At 41.8% G+C, this 14,999-nt stretch overlaps 1 protein-coding gene across 1 annotated transcript in view; it reads left to right on the plus strand.

The window, feature by feature from the left end:
• The first annotated feature begins 1,547 nt into the window (after positions 1-1,547).
• VXN (vexin) overlaps positions 1,548-14,999 on the plus strand; it is a 28,835-nt gene continuing 15,383 nt past the window's right edge. The window contains exons 1-3 of the mRNA XM_039841768.1: positions 1,548-1,603; positions 7,632-8,082; positions 12,345-12,400. Coding sequence (XP_039697702.1) covers positions 7,875-8,082; positions 12,345-12,400 — 264 coding nt within the window. The 5' untranslated portion in view covers positions 1,548-1,603; positions 7,632-7,874. The remainder of the gene's footprint in view (positions 1,604-7,631; positions 8,083-12,344; positions 12,401-14,999) is intronic.

Consider the following 14,999-nt stretch of genomic DNA (forward strand, 5'->3'; position numbering starts at 1 on the left):
CAGGAAAGCAACACATTTCAGAGGGAGACGACCAAGCAACACCTACTGTGGTTTTTCAGGAACCGAAATCACTCCACTGAGGACAACCGCCTTGCCCAAGTTCACCCCACTTCCCAAGGTAGCCGCCATCCAGTGCCAGTCAAGTAGGAGATGAATTACGAGGCCCAACCAACCACCTGCCCCAGTCTGGGTAACTCTGAAGGCGCCCAGCTTCACAGTTCCTTCATGAGACTGGCTGAGTTCCTTGCTGGGATGACATGGAAGTCCAGAGGTAGTCCAGACCTCGTCCCGATCCTGCTTCCTCCCCTTCTCCCTGAGGTGTTGGTCCTGCCAGCACTGGCCTGCAAACTTCCTATGTACAAATTTCATCTTAGAAGTGGCTTCCTGGGAATCTGACCTGCAACAGCAATGGAACTTTCCTCCAAATCTCTTTCTCTTTTAATCTTCTCCTGGTGCCATCTTTAACTCCTCGCTTTCTTGCACACCCAGCCTTTGGTCAGAAATCATACTGCTTTTTACGTTAAATTATATTCAGAATCTGACCAGTTCTCACCACCCCTTCCATGGCCACCCTGATCTAGTTCCCCACCATCTCTCACCTGTGGTGCGGCAACGGCCTCCCAAGCCTTCTCCTCGCTTCCGCCCTTGCCGCCCTTCAGTCCCTCTCAACAGAGTAACCAGAACGAAGGTCTCACGTTGGGTCACAGCAGTTCTGCTCGATGCCCTTTCCACCCAGACTAACAGCTAAGTTCTTGCTATGATCCAGCATGCCTAAGACGATCCCACTTTGTACCTGATGTACTAGCATAATTTTAATAGTGATTGCTTTCACTCTCAAAAGTACCTTAGTTTGGATTAAAATTTGTATGGTTACCCTACCTCTTAGATCTCACCACCTACTCTCCGCCTCTTATTCACTCTATTCTAGTGACTCCAGAATATTCTGCAAACAAGTAGACAAAATATCTGCTTCAGGATATTTTCACTTGCTGTTCCATTGCCTGAGGTTTTCTTCCCCTAGTTACTTGCAGGCTAACTTCCTCATGCTCCTCAGGCTTTATTCAAGATCACCTTTTTGATGAGGTCCTCCCTGGCCACCTGACTCCTCATATCCTTCTTCCTCACTATATTTTTTCTCCTTTTTAAAAATCCTATCACTAGTCAATATATTTTATATTTTGCTCATTTATCCAGGCGTCTTAGTCCATCTGGGCTGCTATAACAAACTACCACAAACTGGGTAGCTTACAAGCAATAGAAATTGATTTCTCACAGTTCCAGAAGCTGGGAAAGATCAGGGCACCAACATGGTCACATCCGGTGAAAGCCCTCTTCCTGGTTTAGAGCCAGGGCCTTCTGGCTGTGTCCTCACGTGGTTTAAAGGGCTAAGGAGCTCCATGGCGTCTTTTTTATAATCCCACTCATGGGGGTCCCTCATGATCTAAGCACCTCCCAAAGGCCCACCTCCTTTTACCATCGCACTAGGCAGTAAGATTTTAACTTACGAATTTTTGCAGGCAGAAACATTCAGAGCATAGCATCTGGTCATCACCTGTCTCCCCCAGTGGAATGTAAGCTCATCGTCCCCAGTGCTTGATGCATAGTAGGTGTTCAGTTAATATCTGTTGAAAAAACAAATGAATGAATGAAACATGGATGCATCTCAAAAATATTATGCTAAACAAAAGAAGCCAGGCACAAAATGTCACATATCGTATGATTCCATTATATGAAATATTCAGAATAGATAAATCTGTAGAGACAGAATGCAAATGAGTGGCTGCTAGAAGCTGGGGGAGGGAGAAGGGGAATGACAATTTAATGGGTACAGACAGGGTGTCCTTTTGAGGTGATGAAAATGTTTTACGCCTAGGTAGTGGTGATAGCGGCGATGGTAGCACATCGTGAATGTACTAAATCCCACTGAAATGTACACTTTGAAATGGTTAATTTTATGTTACGTGAATTTTACCTCGATTTTTAAAAAGCATAAAACAAAAACGAATGAATGGGTATCTATGGAGTAGAGAGGCCTGGCAGTGTCAAGGTGTAGCTGTCAGAGCTGGGAGAGATGAGGGATGTTGTGGGTTTCTCGGTTAGGCCACAGCATGACAGCCTGAGAATTGCCTGTGTTAAAGCCCGTCCTCTTTACAGGGCAGGAAGAACCCACCTCGTAGTGTGCCTGGGTCCTTCCCATTTATGCCGTAATTCAACTGTATTAAATGCCTATGAGATTCCTGGCTTTGCCCACTCAACCCCAGGGAGCTCTCTTCCAGCACCCTAAAGAGGAAATCAAGCTGTAATAACAGGTCATGCAAAAGCCCTGCACGTCATTTTCAAATGGTTTTCTTCCAAATAAATATGACATGATAGATTCCTCTTTATTCCATAACTTTCCCTGGATGAAATTATTGCAGAGTCTAAGAGCACAGGCCTTGAGGCAGGCTGCAGAGGTTCTGACTCTGGCTCAATATCTTGATAGCTATAAAACCTTAGACCACTGGTTCCCAAACAGGTGTATTTGCCCCCAAGGACATTTCTTATGTCTGGAGACAAGTTTGGTTTTTACAACTGAAGGAATGCCCCTTGCAGCTCCTGGGTAAAGGCCAGGGATGTTGCTAAACATCCTACAATGCTCAAGATAGTCCCCACAACCAAGAATTATCAGGCCCCAGACAGTTGAGAATCTGCCTTACACGAATCTCTAAGCTGTATGGGCCTCAGTTTTCTCATCTGTCAAATGGAGATACTAGAACTGGGCCTACTTATAGGCTTGTGAGAATTAAATAAAATAGTGAGCAAAAGGCTCATAGCCTAATGTTTGGCATATAGTAAGTGCTATTTTTTAAAAGTATTATTAAAACTGTGTCTGATTACCTTGATTATTGAAGAACCAAATGAGACCGGCTGAAATTGTCTTCTGCCCTGACTCAAGCACTAGCCACAAGCCTCTAACACAGGAGCATCACTGGTCATGGGAAAGAGAGCATAGTTACCACCAAGACCAGAAAAACCCCTCCAAAGGGCTTGCCTGATTTAGCATAAAATACAGGACACCAATTAAATCTGAATTTCAGTAAACAACAAATAATTTTTAGTATAAGAATACTCATGCGATATTTGGGACATAGTTATATCAGAAAAATTCTGTTATTTTTCTTAAATTAAAATTTAACTGGGTAACCACCACACTCCACTTTCGCCCACAAAGAACATTACTTTGCATAAGTTAAAGATTGAAACCATCTCTCTGTCTCAGAGGAACTGAAAGGCGAATGTGACACCTGCTGAAATCACAAGCGTAGCTCTAAGTTCACAAAATAAGCCACTGAAGATTAAACACAGAGGCTTCTCAGAGGCCCACGGCCTGGCGGCCCCCAAGTCTACCAAGACTGGCACTGTGGCATGGTGGGGAGCCCAGGTTTGGGAGTCACGACCGACCCAAATTAGGGGCTCTCTTCTGTAAAACGGTAGTAGGCCCACCATGCTGGGTTGTGGTCGGGCTGATGAATAAAGTGCCTGGGACGTAATCAGTATTCGACAGTAAATCGTCTGGCACATTATGGGTCTGGCACATTATGGGTTCGATAAATGTGGAATGAAGGGATGAACACTGCACAGTGCTAGGCAGGAGGCCACAGGCCGCCATTCACATTGACAGGCTGCGGCCCCTCTGCTCAGCCACTAAATCCACATCCCTGGGGGGTTTCAAAGCCCTGTTCCACTCCTGGAAACCACTTCAGATCTTTGGAATCAGAAAGAACAGGGGTGGGCTCCAGGTACGTGGATGTTTATCGAGCTGCTTAGCAGGTCTGATGTACAGCCAGGGTTAGGAACCACAGATTCAACTCCTGCAGGATGACTTTGTCAAGAACTCTCTCTGTTCATCAGTGGTCCTCAAACCTTAGTGACGATCAGGAGCCCTGGAGAGCTTTGCCAAACACAGGTTGCTGGTCTACCCCAGAGTTTCTGATTAAGTAGAATTGGCATGTCTAACAGGTGCTGCTAATACTGCATTCTGGGGACAATTTGAGAACCACCTCACTCCATCCAAGCCCCAGTTGCATAACATAATCACTGGAGATATTTTTTAAGTACCTATGACTGAGCCCTAGAGAATCATATTTAAATAGTCTGGTGAGGGACCTGAGCGTCTCATAATTGGAATGCATCTGGGTCAGTAATGTCTGCTCCCTTTACGTGAACTCTCTGGTCTCTCTCTGGGGACAGCAAGGAGGGCTTCACAGGGGCTCCGTAGAAACTCGGTCCTCAGGCCCCAAACCCAGACCTGTGGAATCAGAATCTGCACATTAACAAGACCCCTAGAGATTCCCAAGTATTTTAAAGTCTAAGAAGCATTGCTCAGGTTTCAGCCTAAATAGAAGTACCTTGGAGAGGGCTTCTTCTAGCACCTCTGTGAGGGTGGGTCTCCAGAGAGCGCTCAGATTGGAGAGAGAAACACAGAGGTAGCACCACTCAGCTCTTCCCATTAGCCAAACAGGTAACCAAGCATTTTGCAGAACACCCAATATAGAAATAAAGGCTTCCATTGACGTTAGCTGACTGCCTTTGACGTAAGTGTAGAAGCAAAATTTTTAAATGGACATAAGGGGGCCTCCACGTGCCAACAATATAGAACTCTCTGCAGTGACTTCCGGAACCTTGGAGACCCCTGACCCGGACAGACTCTCCCTCACTGAGGCTTAGCCTGGTCCTGGACAGTGGTTGCTACCAGTACTCCTAGGTGTGGTGTATGCTTACTGTTGCATACAGGTTATAGAGTTTTTATTCCAAAATGAGGACTCAGCCACTCACCTTCCGCAGAGTGTAAGGTACCTGGGCTAGGAGGACTCTAACTATCTCATATGATGGAGACTCTGGACTCAGCACAAAAGCCAAGCAGGATCACGTTGGCAAAATAGTTAAAGATTAATAATATCAAGAATTATCACGGGTATGGGGAATAAGCCCCTCATGTCCTGTCATGAAAATGTCAACTGATGCTGAATTTTTGGAAGGCAAAGTGGAAAAATCCCTCAAAATTTTAAACAGGTATATACTGTGACCTGCACTCCCACAGCTTGAAATGTAGCTACAAAAAATATTAAAAGACCTATAAAGATACATATATAAGGATGTACTTTGCATCATCATTTCTACTTTTAAAAAATGGAAATAAGCTATATAGGTCTATCAAGAAAGAAGTGGATAAATTCTTACAGTGCAGTGGACTCTACTCATTTATTTGAAGAACGGGAACTATATATGTTCACACTTGAATGAGTGTATGCATGCATGGGTGTATGGGTGTGTAAGTGTAGTATGACTCCATTTCTATTTTTAAAAAATTACATATATGAAAAAAATCTGGAAAAATACTCGCTAATCTGTAAACAATGATTGCTTTTAGGAAGTGAGACTAGAATTGGGGAAGTGCTTTTCACCTTTTCTGTATGCCCATCTACAATTTTTGAATTTGTTATAAAAAGCACATATTATTTTATTATTTTAAAATATATTTCAAACAGATAAAAATGATTTCTTAAGAATTGTTTTTCTCTGGGGGTGCTTCCTTCCATTAGCCCATTTAGTTATGTGCTTCAGGCTTATTTGTTAGACATAATATAATATGCTCTGATTGATTAAATTTGGTCTTTTTTAGAAAAAGCCTAATCCAGCCTGGACACTTTGAGATTAAATCCAGGTAATCCTGATTGGCTCCTGGATGCCCCAAAGGGGTCTTAATTTCAATTTATTACCAGGTCTTTGAAACAAGGTACATTTGTATCTTGCACCTCTGGCCTTTAATATTGCTTCTTATGAAGCATGTGGTTAACCAAACCCCAGATTTCTTTTTAATAAATTGCTGTTAAACCAGGTCACCCAATTCTGTACTTAATTAATTTTTTTTAATGTAAAGGTAGATGTTTTTATTTAGTCCTGTTAAATCTCACCTTGTGAGTTTTATTGCCTATGGTCTGTTAACATAATTTCAGTCTGTTAACAGAATTTTGGGTCTTGCTTTCTATCGCACTAGTTATTACTTTAAATACTACGTTATCTAAAATGTAATCAATGTAGAGGTATCATATGTATAGACACATCTTTTAGACAGTATACTTTTTAACTGAAAATGGCAAAAATCTACTTAAACTTAAGCAAAAAGGAAATTTATCAGATGCAGACTGAGATATCACATTGACCACAAGACAGGAGTGACTCCGGGCCTGAGAGAGACAGAGAAGACATGGAAACCGCAGCCGGGCAATACTCTTTCCTCCCTTGTCTCTGCCTCTTTACTCGCTGTCTTTCTCAATCCGGGCCACACACACACACCCCTCACTGTCCCAACACGACCCTCACACCCAAGCAGCCCTTTCTCCCACTGGCCCTCACCGGAGTGTGCACACAACCACAGACCTGCCAAGTGTGTGCCGAGGTGAGAGCACCTGCCCCCTCCTCCAGCTAGGACTCTTCGCCCTTGATTTACATTCGGGCCTCAGGCCCTTTCCAGACCAATGGTTCCACTTATTTCCACTGATTTCCCCTCAACTTCACCCCACTGGCCCAGAGAGCTACCCCAGAGTTAACACCTTTCCCTGGCCCCAGTCCAAGACCCAATTTCTGTTTCCGGGAGGCAGCAATTTTTATTGGGTGTCCATCTTGGTTCGATTAAATGTGGCTACAAAGTAGAACAAACGTGGCTTCTTAGAGTCATCCTCGGTGGCTGGGTGCAATTCTCAGAGACATGGGTGTAATAGTGACAACTACCTGATGAGCAAATGCCCCACATTTGTCTACTATAGAAATGTCGGTGGAGGCCAAGTCCAAGTCGAAGAGATTATGGGTCGGGTTCTCCCAGGTTCAAAGTAGGGGGAATGGCCGTGCAGGTAAAGAATAAAGTAGAATTTAGTGGTTAAGTACATTGGCTTTGGAGTCAAGTTAGGGATTAAATACAATGTCTGCCGTGAACTAGTTATTTTCATCTTCGGCAAGTAACTCGATCTCTTTATGTCTTAGTTTTCTCACCTATAAGACAGCAAAAATAATAGTCTCATTGGGCAGTTGTAGACATTAAACGAGAATATGTATCAGGCTTCCTAGCTCTTGGCAAGCATTTAACAAATGCCAAACATCATTATTAATATTATTACATCATCATCATCATCATCAATATGAAAAAGTAAATCTGTAGTGGTCTAATGATATGCAGTGGGTTTGATGTAATAGACATGTGTTTCAACCATACCTTACTTCTGTGTATAATATATGGAACACATAGGATAAAATATAGGCTCTCTAGGATCAGGATATTTAGGATAATAAAACATAACCTTCCTGTAACTGCGTGTTACCACACCCTGCAAGCACCTGAGGGGTTGTACAAGGAGATGCTAACACTTGGCTTTCTAGAAATGTCAGCCTTGTCATGAACTGGCATGAGGTGAAAACACTGTGGAGAAACAGTCTTTTTGTTTAAAATAGAAATTTTGAAGGAAGCCAGATTAATACATGAAAAGTTACTGAAGATTCAGTTCTTCTGGAGAAAAAAAAAAAGAAAAGAAAAGCTTCATCATTTCTGAAACGGAAAGGGGAATCGCTGGTACCAAAAAATCACGTTTCTTTTTCAGCGAAACTCTCCAGCCAAGCTTGGCACTAAGTGAGTGGGCGACTTCACCTCATCACTTCGCAGAAGACTTCCAAATTCACTGCGGCAGGCACGGCAAAATAAAAATGTGACAAACATCCTGGCTGGGAGGGGACTGAAGCCTCCAGGCTCAATCAAAGGTTCTCAATAATAGGATTCATTTAAAAAAAAAAAAAAAAAAGACAGATGGGATTAGAAAATGTGGCAGTGAAGACTCTGGAATGAGATGAGATCACAGCACCAGCCTGCCTTTTGTGGACCTGCACAACGATTCTCCGAGCCATTCTGGCTTAGGAAACCTCACGACGAGGGGTTCAGAGAGAGGCCTCCGGTTTCCAGACACGTTAGGGGAGAGAAGGCTGAAAAGATGCATCAGATTTACAGCTGCAGTGACGAAAATATAGAAGTTTTCACGACTGTGATTCCTTCCAAGGGTGAGTAAAATCGCCCTTGACCGTTTCCTTAAGGAGGATGAGGACAATCACGTGCTGTTTTACTACGGTTTTCCCTCAGCTCTCTGAGCTCTGACAGCTTCTCTGTGTTTGGTGGTATTTGTTGTTGTTGTTGTTGTTGTCGTTGTTGTTGTTCCTGAAAAGGAGCCACGCGGATAAACATCAGTCGTTGAAACAATCCATCAAGGGGGAAGTGAAGGCAGTTAAATATTCCATTTCGCTTAATTCAGTACGGCTACACAATATGCCGAATGAAAGTGACAGCGAGCCATTGTTGGAGGAAACAGAGATGAAAACGAAATTCCCAGGACAGCTAGATAGAGTCTTTCATCTTCTCCAGTGAGCAAGTGGGCTTTGAAATGAGAACCAGCTGCCTCAAAAGTCTGCTTTCTAACTGTGCTGTGAAACGTGAGGAGAAATACTTCCTGTGGTGGCCCGAAATCCAGTGAAGTGTTCAAATAATGCCCTGACCCAGATGGCCTCCACTCAGAGCCCTGGGCCACCCTCCCAAACTTAACCTGGAACTAGTGCCACCAAAAAGTCCTTGTGCTCCAAGGCAAATGGTGTCAAGTCGTGGGAAGGGCTTCGGGTGAGAGCTCAGATGACTGTAGGTGTCTGGTGACCGGACAGTTCCCTTGCCCCTTCCCCAAAGCTCGCCCTCTCCCCTGCCACCTCTGCTCTCTCCCTGTAGCCCCTGTCCTGTGAGAGAGCCCAGGGACTCCAGCTTAGCCCTGCTCTCATTGTCAGACTTGAATGAAGGAGGCTGGTGTTTGACCCCCTGTTCAAACAATTCCTTTCTTCTTCCAGTGTCAGCCACTGACAGGGCCAGTGCTCAGCGGGGCAGGGAGAGACTCAGCCTGACCACAAAGAGACAGCCAGCGGAACATAAATTAAGCTTTAGACATCTATTGCCAGATAGAGAGAGAAAAAAGAATTAAGAGTCTGCCCACGTGCAGGCATTGGAACTCTCTCCGGAAACTCTGAAACATACTTGGAAAGTCAAGGCAGACCCTCTGACCTGGCAGTCCCTCTGACCTGGCAGTCCCCCTTCTGGATAAATAGTCTTACATGTAGATGCTCATGGTGGCATTGTATTCTAGAGGGCAAAATTGAAGAGAACCTAAATGTCCTTGAAGAGGGGAGGGAGTAAAATATGTCATCATACCATAGAATACTCCACAGCAGTTGACAGGAATGAACTAGATCTACCTGTATAGACATAGATCTCAAAGCATAATGTTCAGTGGAAAAAAAAGAGTAGGATGAAAAATTATATATGTATGATAACAATTATTTAATTTGGAAATATAAAACAATACTATATATTGTTTATAGATATATATCTAGAGAAAAGTATCAAAATATAGGCTGGAAAGACACAGATAAAATTAGTAGCCTGGGGAGGGAGGGAAGTTGAATTAGGAGAGGGTAGAAAGGGGACCTAAACTTGCCTTCTAATTTTGTATTTATTTATATGAGAAAGAAACAAAATGGAAGCAAATATGAAAATGTTAAGATGTCTGTTTTCTGTCATCGTTACCCTTTAAAAAAATTAAAAGGAGAAAAAAGTCAAAGCCGAATGGCTCTTTTTAATGAAAAATTTATTATTTTTAATAAATTGCTGTCACATTCACCGGAATAAAATCAATCAAAACAGGGCCTTTGACTCCATGCGCTTAGCATAGTGGTCGAGAGACTGCCGCCACTTTTGCACTCCGTGACCTTGGGCAGGCTACTAACCTCTCTGGACCCGAGTTCCTACTTTCATAAAAGGGAGAACTAGAACTCACCTCCCAGGGTTACTATGGGGGAAAACATGAGATATAGGTAAAATATATAAAGCATCTAAGACAGTACCTGGCACGTAGTAAGCACCGTTAAGTACGTCGCTTACAAAGCGATGACTATTTTCATTCCATATTTAAAGCAATGAGTATTTCAGTCAAAGATAAATACGTGATCCTCTGTTCCTTTCTTACCATTTTCTTTCATGGCCACCTCCTTGGTATTAAACCAAGTGTTCATTGATACTCGTGGACATGTCACTGCTCAGGAAGTTGTTCTGTAGAAAAGGAATATTTGCAGTTTATATGAGACCGGAAATGGAAGAAGGTCACCTCTTCGTTCTCGCTGTGCCCCGTCCTGTCTTCTCCAAAGCCATCGAGCAAGGGGCTCACAGTGAGAGCAGGCAGTTCGAGCTCTTCTTACTCACTGCTTATGAGAGAGATTGGTAACTCTTCATTGCAGCCCACATTCCCCAACTGCAGAGATACAGGTTGGTTTGACTGTGTCTAACAATGGTTACAGTCCTTCCTGATATGACCTTTCCCAGATGCTACTGTTTAGCCATGTTTATTCAATGTGCAATGACCAGAATGTTTTCCGAGCACAAGTTCAGCCACCTGGGCAGTGTTGTCTAGCGGTCAAGAGTGTAGGCCTTGTTCTACCTTCAACTCTGTGACCCCAGCCCTCAGCATCCTCATCTATAAAGTGGAGTTCATGGAGAGTGCCTGCCTCACAGAGTTGCTGTGAGGAGTGAATGAGATAAGGCAAATAAACCATCTGCCTAGAAAAGCTCAATGAGAGCTATTACTACATTTGTTATTATTGTATTGCATCCCTCTTTCTAATACACACATATATACACACACATATTGGGTTCAACCTATTAGTTATATATATGGGGTTTTTTTGTTTGTTTTTTTTTAGCTTAGCCATCAAAAATATGACCACAGCAAATGCGGTGGTGTTTCTTAAGTATTTTAAAGGCACAGGGCATAGATCAAGTCTGTAACTGAGGACAAGTGTGCATTTTTACTTTCTAGAGAAAGAGACCTTTAAGGGAAAGATTTCGTAGACATAATTCACAGTAAATACAAAAGATAAAAGCTGTGGTTTTACCAAGAAGTTAAATACTAGAAGCTATTTCCTGAGGCGCACCAGAGTTGGGGTGAAGAGTACCACGGCATTCAAAATAACTCACTGGGGGATAAACAACAGTGAGGAGGGGCAGTCAGGGAACAGCAAGAGGAGACAGAGAACACCCCAGAAGGAGACATTCCAATGCTGCAGGCCCTAAACGTGATCACTTATTGCTTCCACCAGCCCTCACCTTGCAGAGAAAGAGGAAAATCCTGATAACCACCACTACTTCCCAGAACTTACTCTTTACCGTGTGCTGGGCCAAGAGCTTTATAAAGAGTAGTTCATTTAATCCTTGCCACAGCCCTCTGAGGTAGGTGCTGAAACAGATGAGGAAAGTGAGGCTTAGAGGGAATCAGGAATTTGCCCAAGTCACATAACTGGCAAAGGGTCAAGTTCAGATTCACACCCAAGTGAAAGGAGTGGGAAGCCCTGGCTGTTGACCAGCGCCCTGGATGACTGGTGACGTGGCTGCAGGCACCCAGCAGAAAATAACAACACAGTGCTCATCTGGTCACTAATCTGATAGGTGACAAGATGTCATGTGAGCACTAGGCAGGGAAGTGACATGGTGGGATTTTAGTTGTGAGTAAATCCTTCTGGCAACAATGTACGTCTTTTCCAACCAAGTAATATTTTTTAAATGCTTAGTTGATTTTTTAAGCCTTTTTATGTTTGTGGTAAAATATACATAATATAAAAGGTACCATTTCACCATTTTTTTAAATGTATAGCACCGTGGCGTTAAGGGCATTCACACTGTTGCGCAACCATCACCACCCTCCGTTTTCAGAACTTTTCCATCATTTCAAACAGAAACTCCGTGACATCACATAATCCCTCTCTCCCTTCCTCCTCCCAGCCCTGAGTAACCTCCACTCTACTTTCTGTCTCTACCAGTTTGACTGCTCTAGGTATCTCATATAAATGAGCTCATGCAGTATTTGTCCTTTTGCGTCTGGCTTATTTCACTTAGCTTAATGTCTTCGAGGTGCATCCATGTGGCAGCACGTGTCAGAATTCCATTCCTTCTTGTGGCTCAACAATATTCTATTGACTGTATAAACCATATTTTGTTTATCCGTTCATTCGTTGATGGGAACATCCGTTTCCGCCTTTTGGCCATTGTAAATAATGCTGCTCTGAACTTTGGTGCACTTAACCAAATAACATCTAAAACTGCAGTTGTACCCCGCTTCCTCTTCCCATTCCTTCTCTGTGCCCCTGCCCCACTCCAGGTCTGAACACTCTCAGTTTTGTGACTGTGGCTACATCAGCCCCCCAGGTGTTCTCTAAAACCAGTCCTCTATCTCTCTTTGCAGTGTCCAGTCCAGCCAGAAGAAGAGTCAAAAGCTCACAACATCTCTTGACCAAGAATGTAAGGAAATTTCAGTTTTCATCTCTTTGATTGCCTTTCATTTAAAAAGCAATGCCTGGCTTCTTCTCTCCCCTGCGCCTTATAGACAAGAAGGTTTTCCTACAGCCCATGTTGTTGCTGCTGCATTCTCTGCCCTCCACCTAAGTAAAATAATTGACAAATGTCAACCAGAGAGCACACAGCCCTGAATTAGATCCCCACATTCTGCCGTTTTCCCCAGACACAGAGAGTAAATCTCATTTTATATATATATTTTTTCTTATTTAAACAGAGTTCATGATGTGGGTACAGCATCCCTCACCTAGGTGTTCTATTGTTGGCACTTGCAATGTTCCATTTTTTCTCTATTCTAAAGATCAACACAATGAATTTGTGCAGAATACTATTCTTTTGGATTAATTTCTTGGTGCATAGGCCTCAAAGAGAAATTAACAAGTAAGAGGATAAGAATAGTTTCATCCATTCACCCAACATCAAATATTTGCAGTCTTATTGTGTGTAAGAGACACTGGGCTAACTGGGAGAAATGATAGTGATTTTTTTAAAAATGGTTTATGCTTACAGTTTTGTCACACATGTCCAGGAATTCTGAGCAATCGACAGGCTTCCATCGATGCTTTTCCATTCACCTCCAACCTCGTCGATGCTGGCTTTCATTTTTTGTATTATCTTTTGCTACTTTAATAAGTATATGCATTACCTTAAAATTAGTTTATAGGTCTTTAGAGCCTAATGATGCTGTGAATTTCTCATTTTGCTTAGATTTCGTTATATAAAAGCTGTCAATACATCTTTCTATTTTAATATAAAAAGTTTATTTTAACTGCTACTTTTTTCCTCTTGATTATACTAGCATTTCTATTTCTGTTTTTCATAAAATACTTAGAAATTCTCTAAGTATCTCAAATTTCAAAAACCTATTCTCCATTAAAAAATAATTTTTAAGTATCCTTGGGATGAGATGGGGTTTTAGTCATTGTTGTTTTCATGTACATTATTACTTTTTTAATATCTAGAGTAACATATTCCCATCATAAAAATTGAAACATTACAAAGATATAAAATATAGTATCAATAAGTCCTGAGAAGCTGTAGGGCACAGTGGTTAGGTGTGAGAGTCAAACTGCCTGGGCTTACGTCCCAGTTCTATCCATTTCTAGCTGTGTGACCTTGGGCAAGTTGCCCAACCATTCTGGTACTCTACTTCCTTAGCATTAAAATGAAAATAATAAGAGCACATGTCTCAAGAACCACTGGGAGGAGCAAATGATTGAATACATGTAAAGTGCTTAGTCAAGAGCCTGATGCATAATGAATATTCAATAAACCTTGGCATTTTTAAGTGAAAATTTCTCATATACTAACATAATTATTACACTTTATTGCTTGATAACATACTATTTTGAAATTTGCTTTTTCAACGAACAGTAACTCTTGAACATCTTTACGTGCCAATTGATATATATAGATCTACCCCATTCTTTATAGAGGCTGCAAAGTATGCCATTGTGTGAATGTCCTATATTTTTTACTCAAACCAAATCTGAAGTTTTCCTAGATTAATTATTTAACCAAATTATCAGTAAATGGAGTTCTCCATTTTCTACTAAAACAATGCCACAAGAAATATTCTCAAACATATTTTTTATGCTCTTACGACAAATGTTTTTGAGGATAAATTTATAGGTATGAACGTTCTAGACTATCAGATCAACACGTTGTACTCCTTAAACTTACACAACATTATATGTCAATTATGTCTCATTTAAAAAAAAGGAAATGCTCAAAGGGTATGAACATTGGAAGAATTATAGAACGATTGCCAAATTCTTAGCAACCGTGTTTTAAAAGTACCTTTACCAGAACACCTGAGCCAATACTGTTTGGTATCAATGCTGTTAGTCTTTGACAGTCTAATAGGTGAAAACATCTTATTGTTTCAATTTGCATTTCTTTATTAATACCATTCTTCATCTTTTCATAGACTATTTTTTTTTCACTACAGCTTCCTCTCTCGTCTTTTGCCCATTATTTCCGCCAGTTGTATGTCTTTTTAAAATAACTTTTGAAGATATTTTATATATTAAGAAAGAAAAGGGCTTTTAACGGATAGAAAATTTCTTTGGTGTAAAGCAAGAGGTTCTTATCTTTCTTGTGGTCTCTGAAAATGTAAGCCCACGATGTAAACGAAAAGTGCTCCCGACTTTTTAAGGAGCAGTGGGTGTTGTCAAAAAGGAAAGGGAAGCAGCTGTTTGTAGGTAATTTAGAGTTTAAGTGTCGCAACAAACCTTTCGGTCAAGGGCTTGAGTTTGGCATTACTCGGGATTTGAAGGAGCCATAAATCATTCACGGCTCAAGGACGATCCTTTGGGAATTCGGAATATTTCGTTCTCAAGCAAGTTCTTGCCTTGAGTTTCTAACCTTAAACAACGTTCCTGTCTGGATCGCCCTTTCTATCATTACCAACTGCTTTTCTAAGGACCAAACAGTGGTTACGGTAACTTTTAAAATGGAAACTAAATCGCTCTACTTTCTAGTAGTTAAATTGGGTTCTAGGAAAGAAAGTTCTCACGGTACTCAGAACCTAAACAGAAGAGAT

This window comes from Pteropus medius, unplaced genomic scaffold, assembly GCF_902729225.1.
Source record: "Pteropus medius unplaced genomic scaffold, Ma_sr-lr_union100, whole genome shotgun sequence".
Taxonomy (NCBI): domain Eukaryota; kingdom Metazoa; phylum Chordata; class Mammalia; order Chiroptera; family Pteropodidae; genus Pteropus; species Pteropus medius.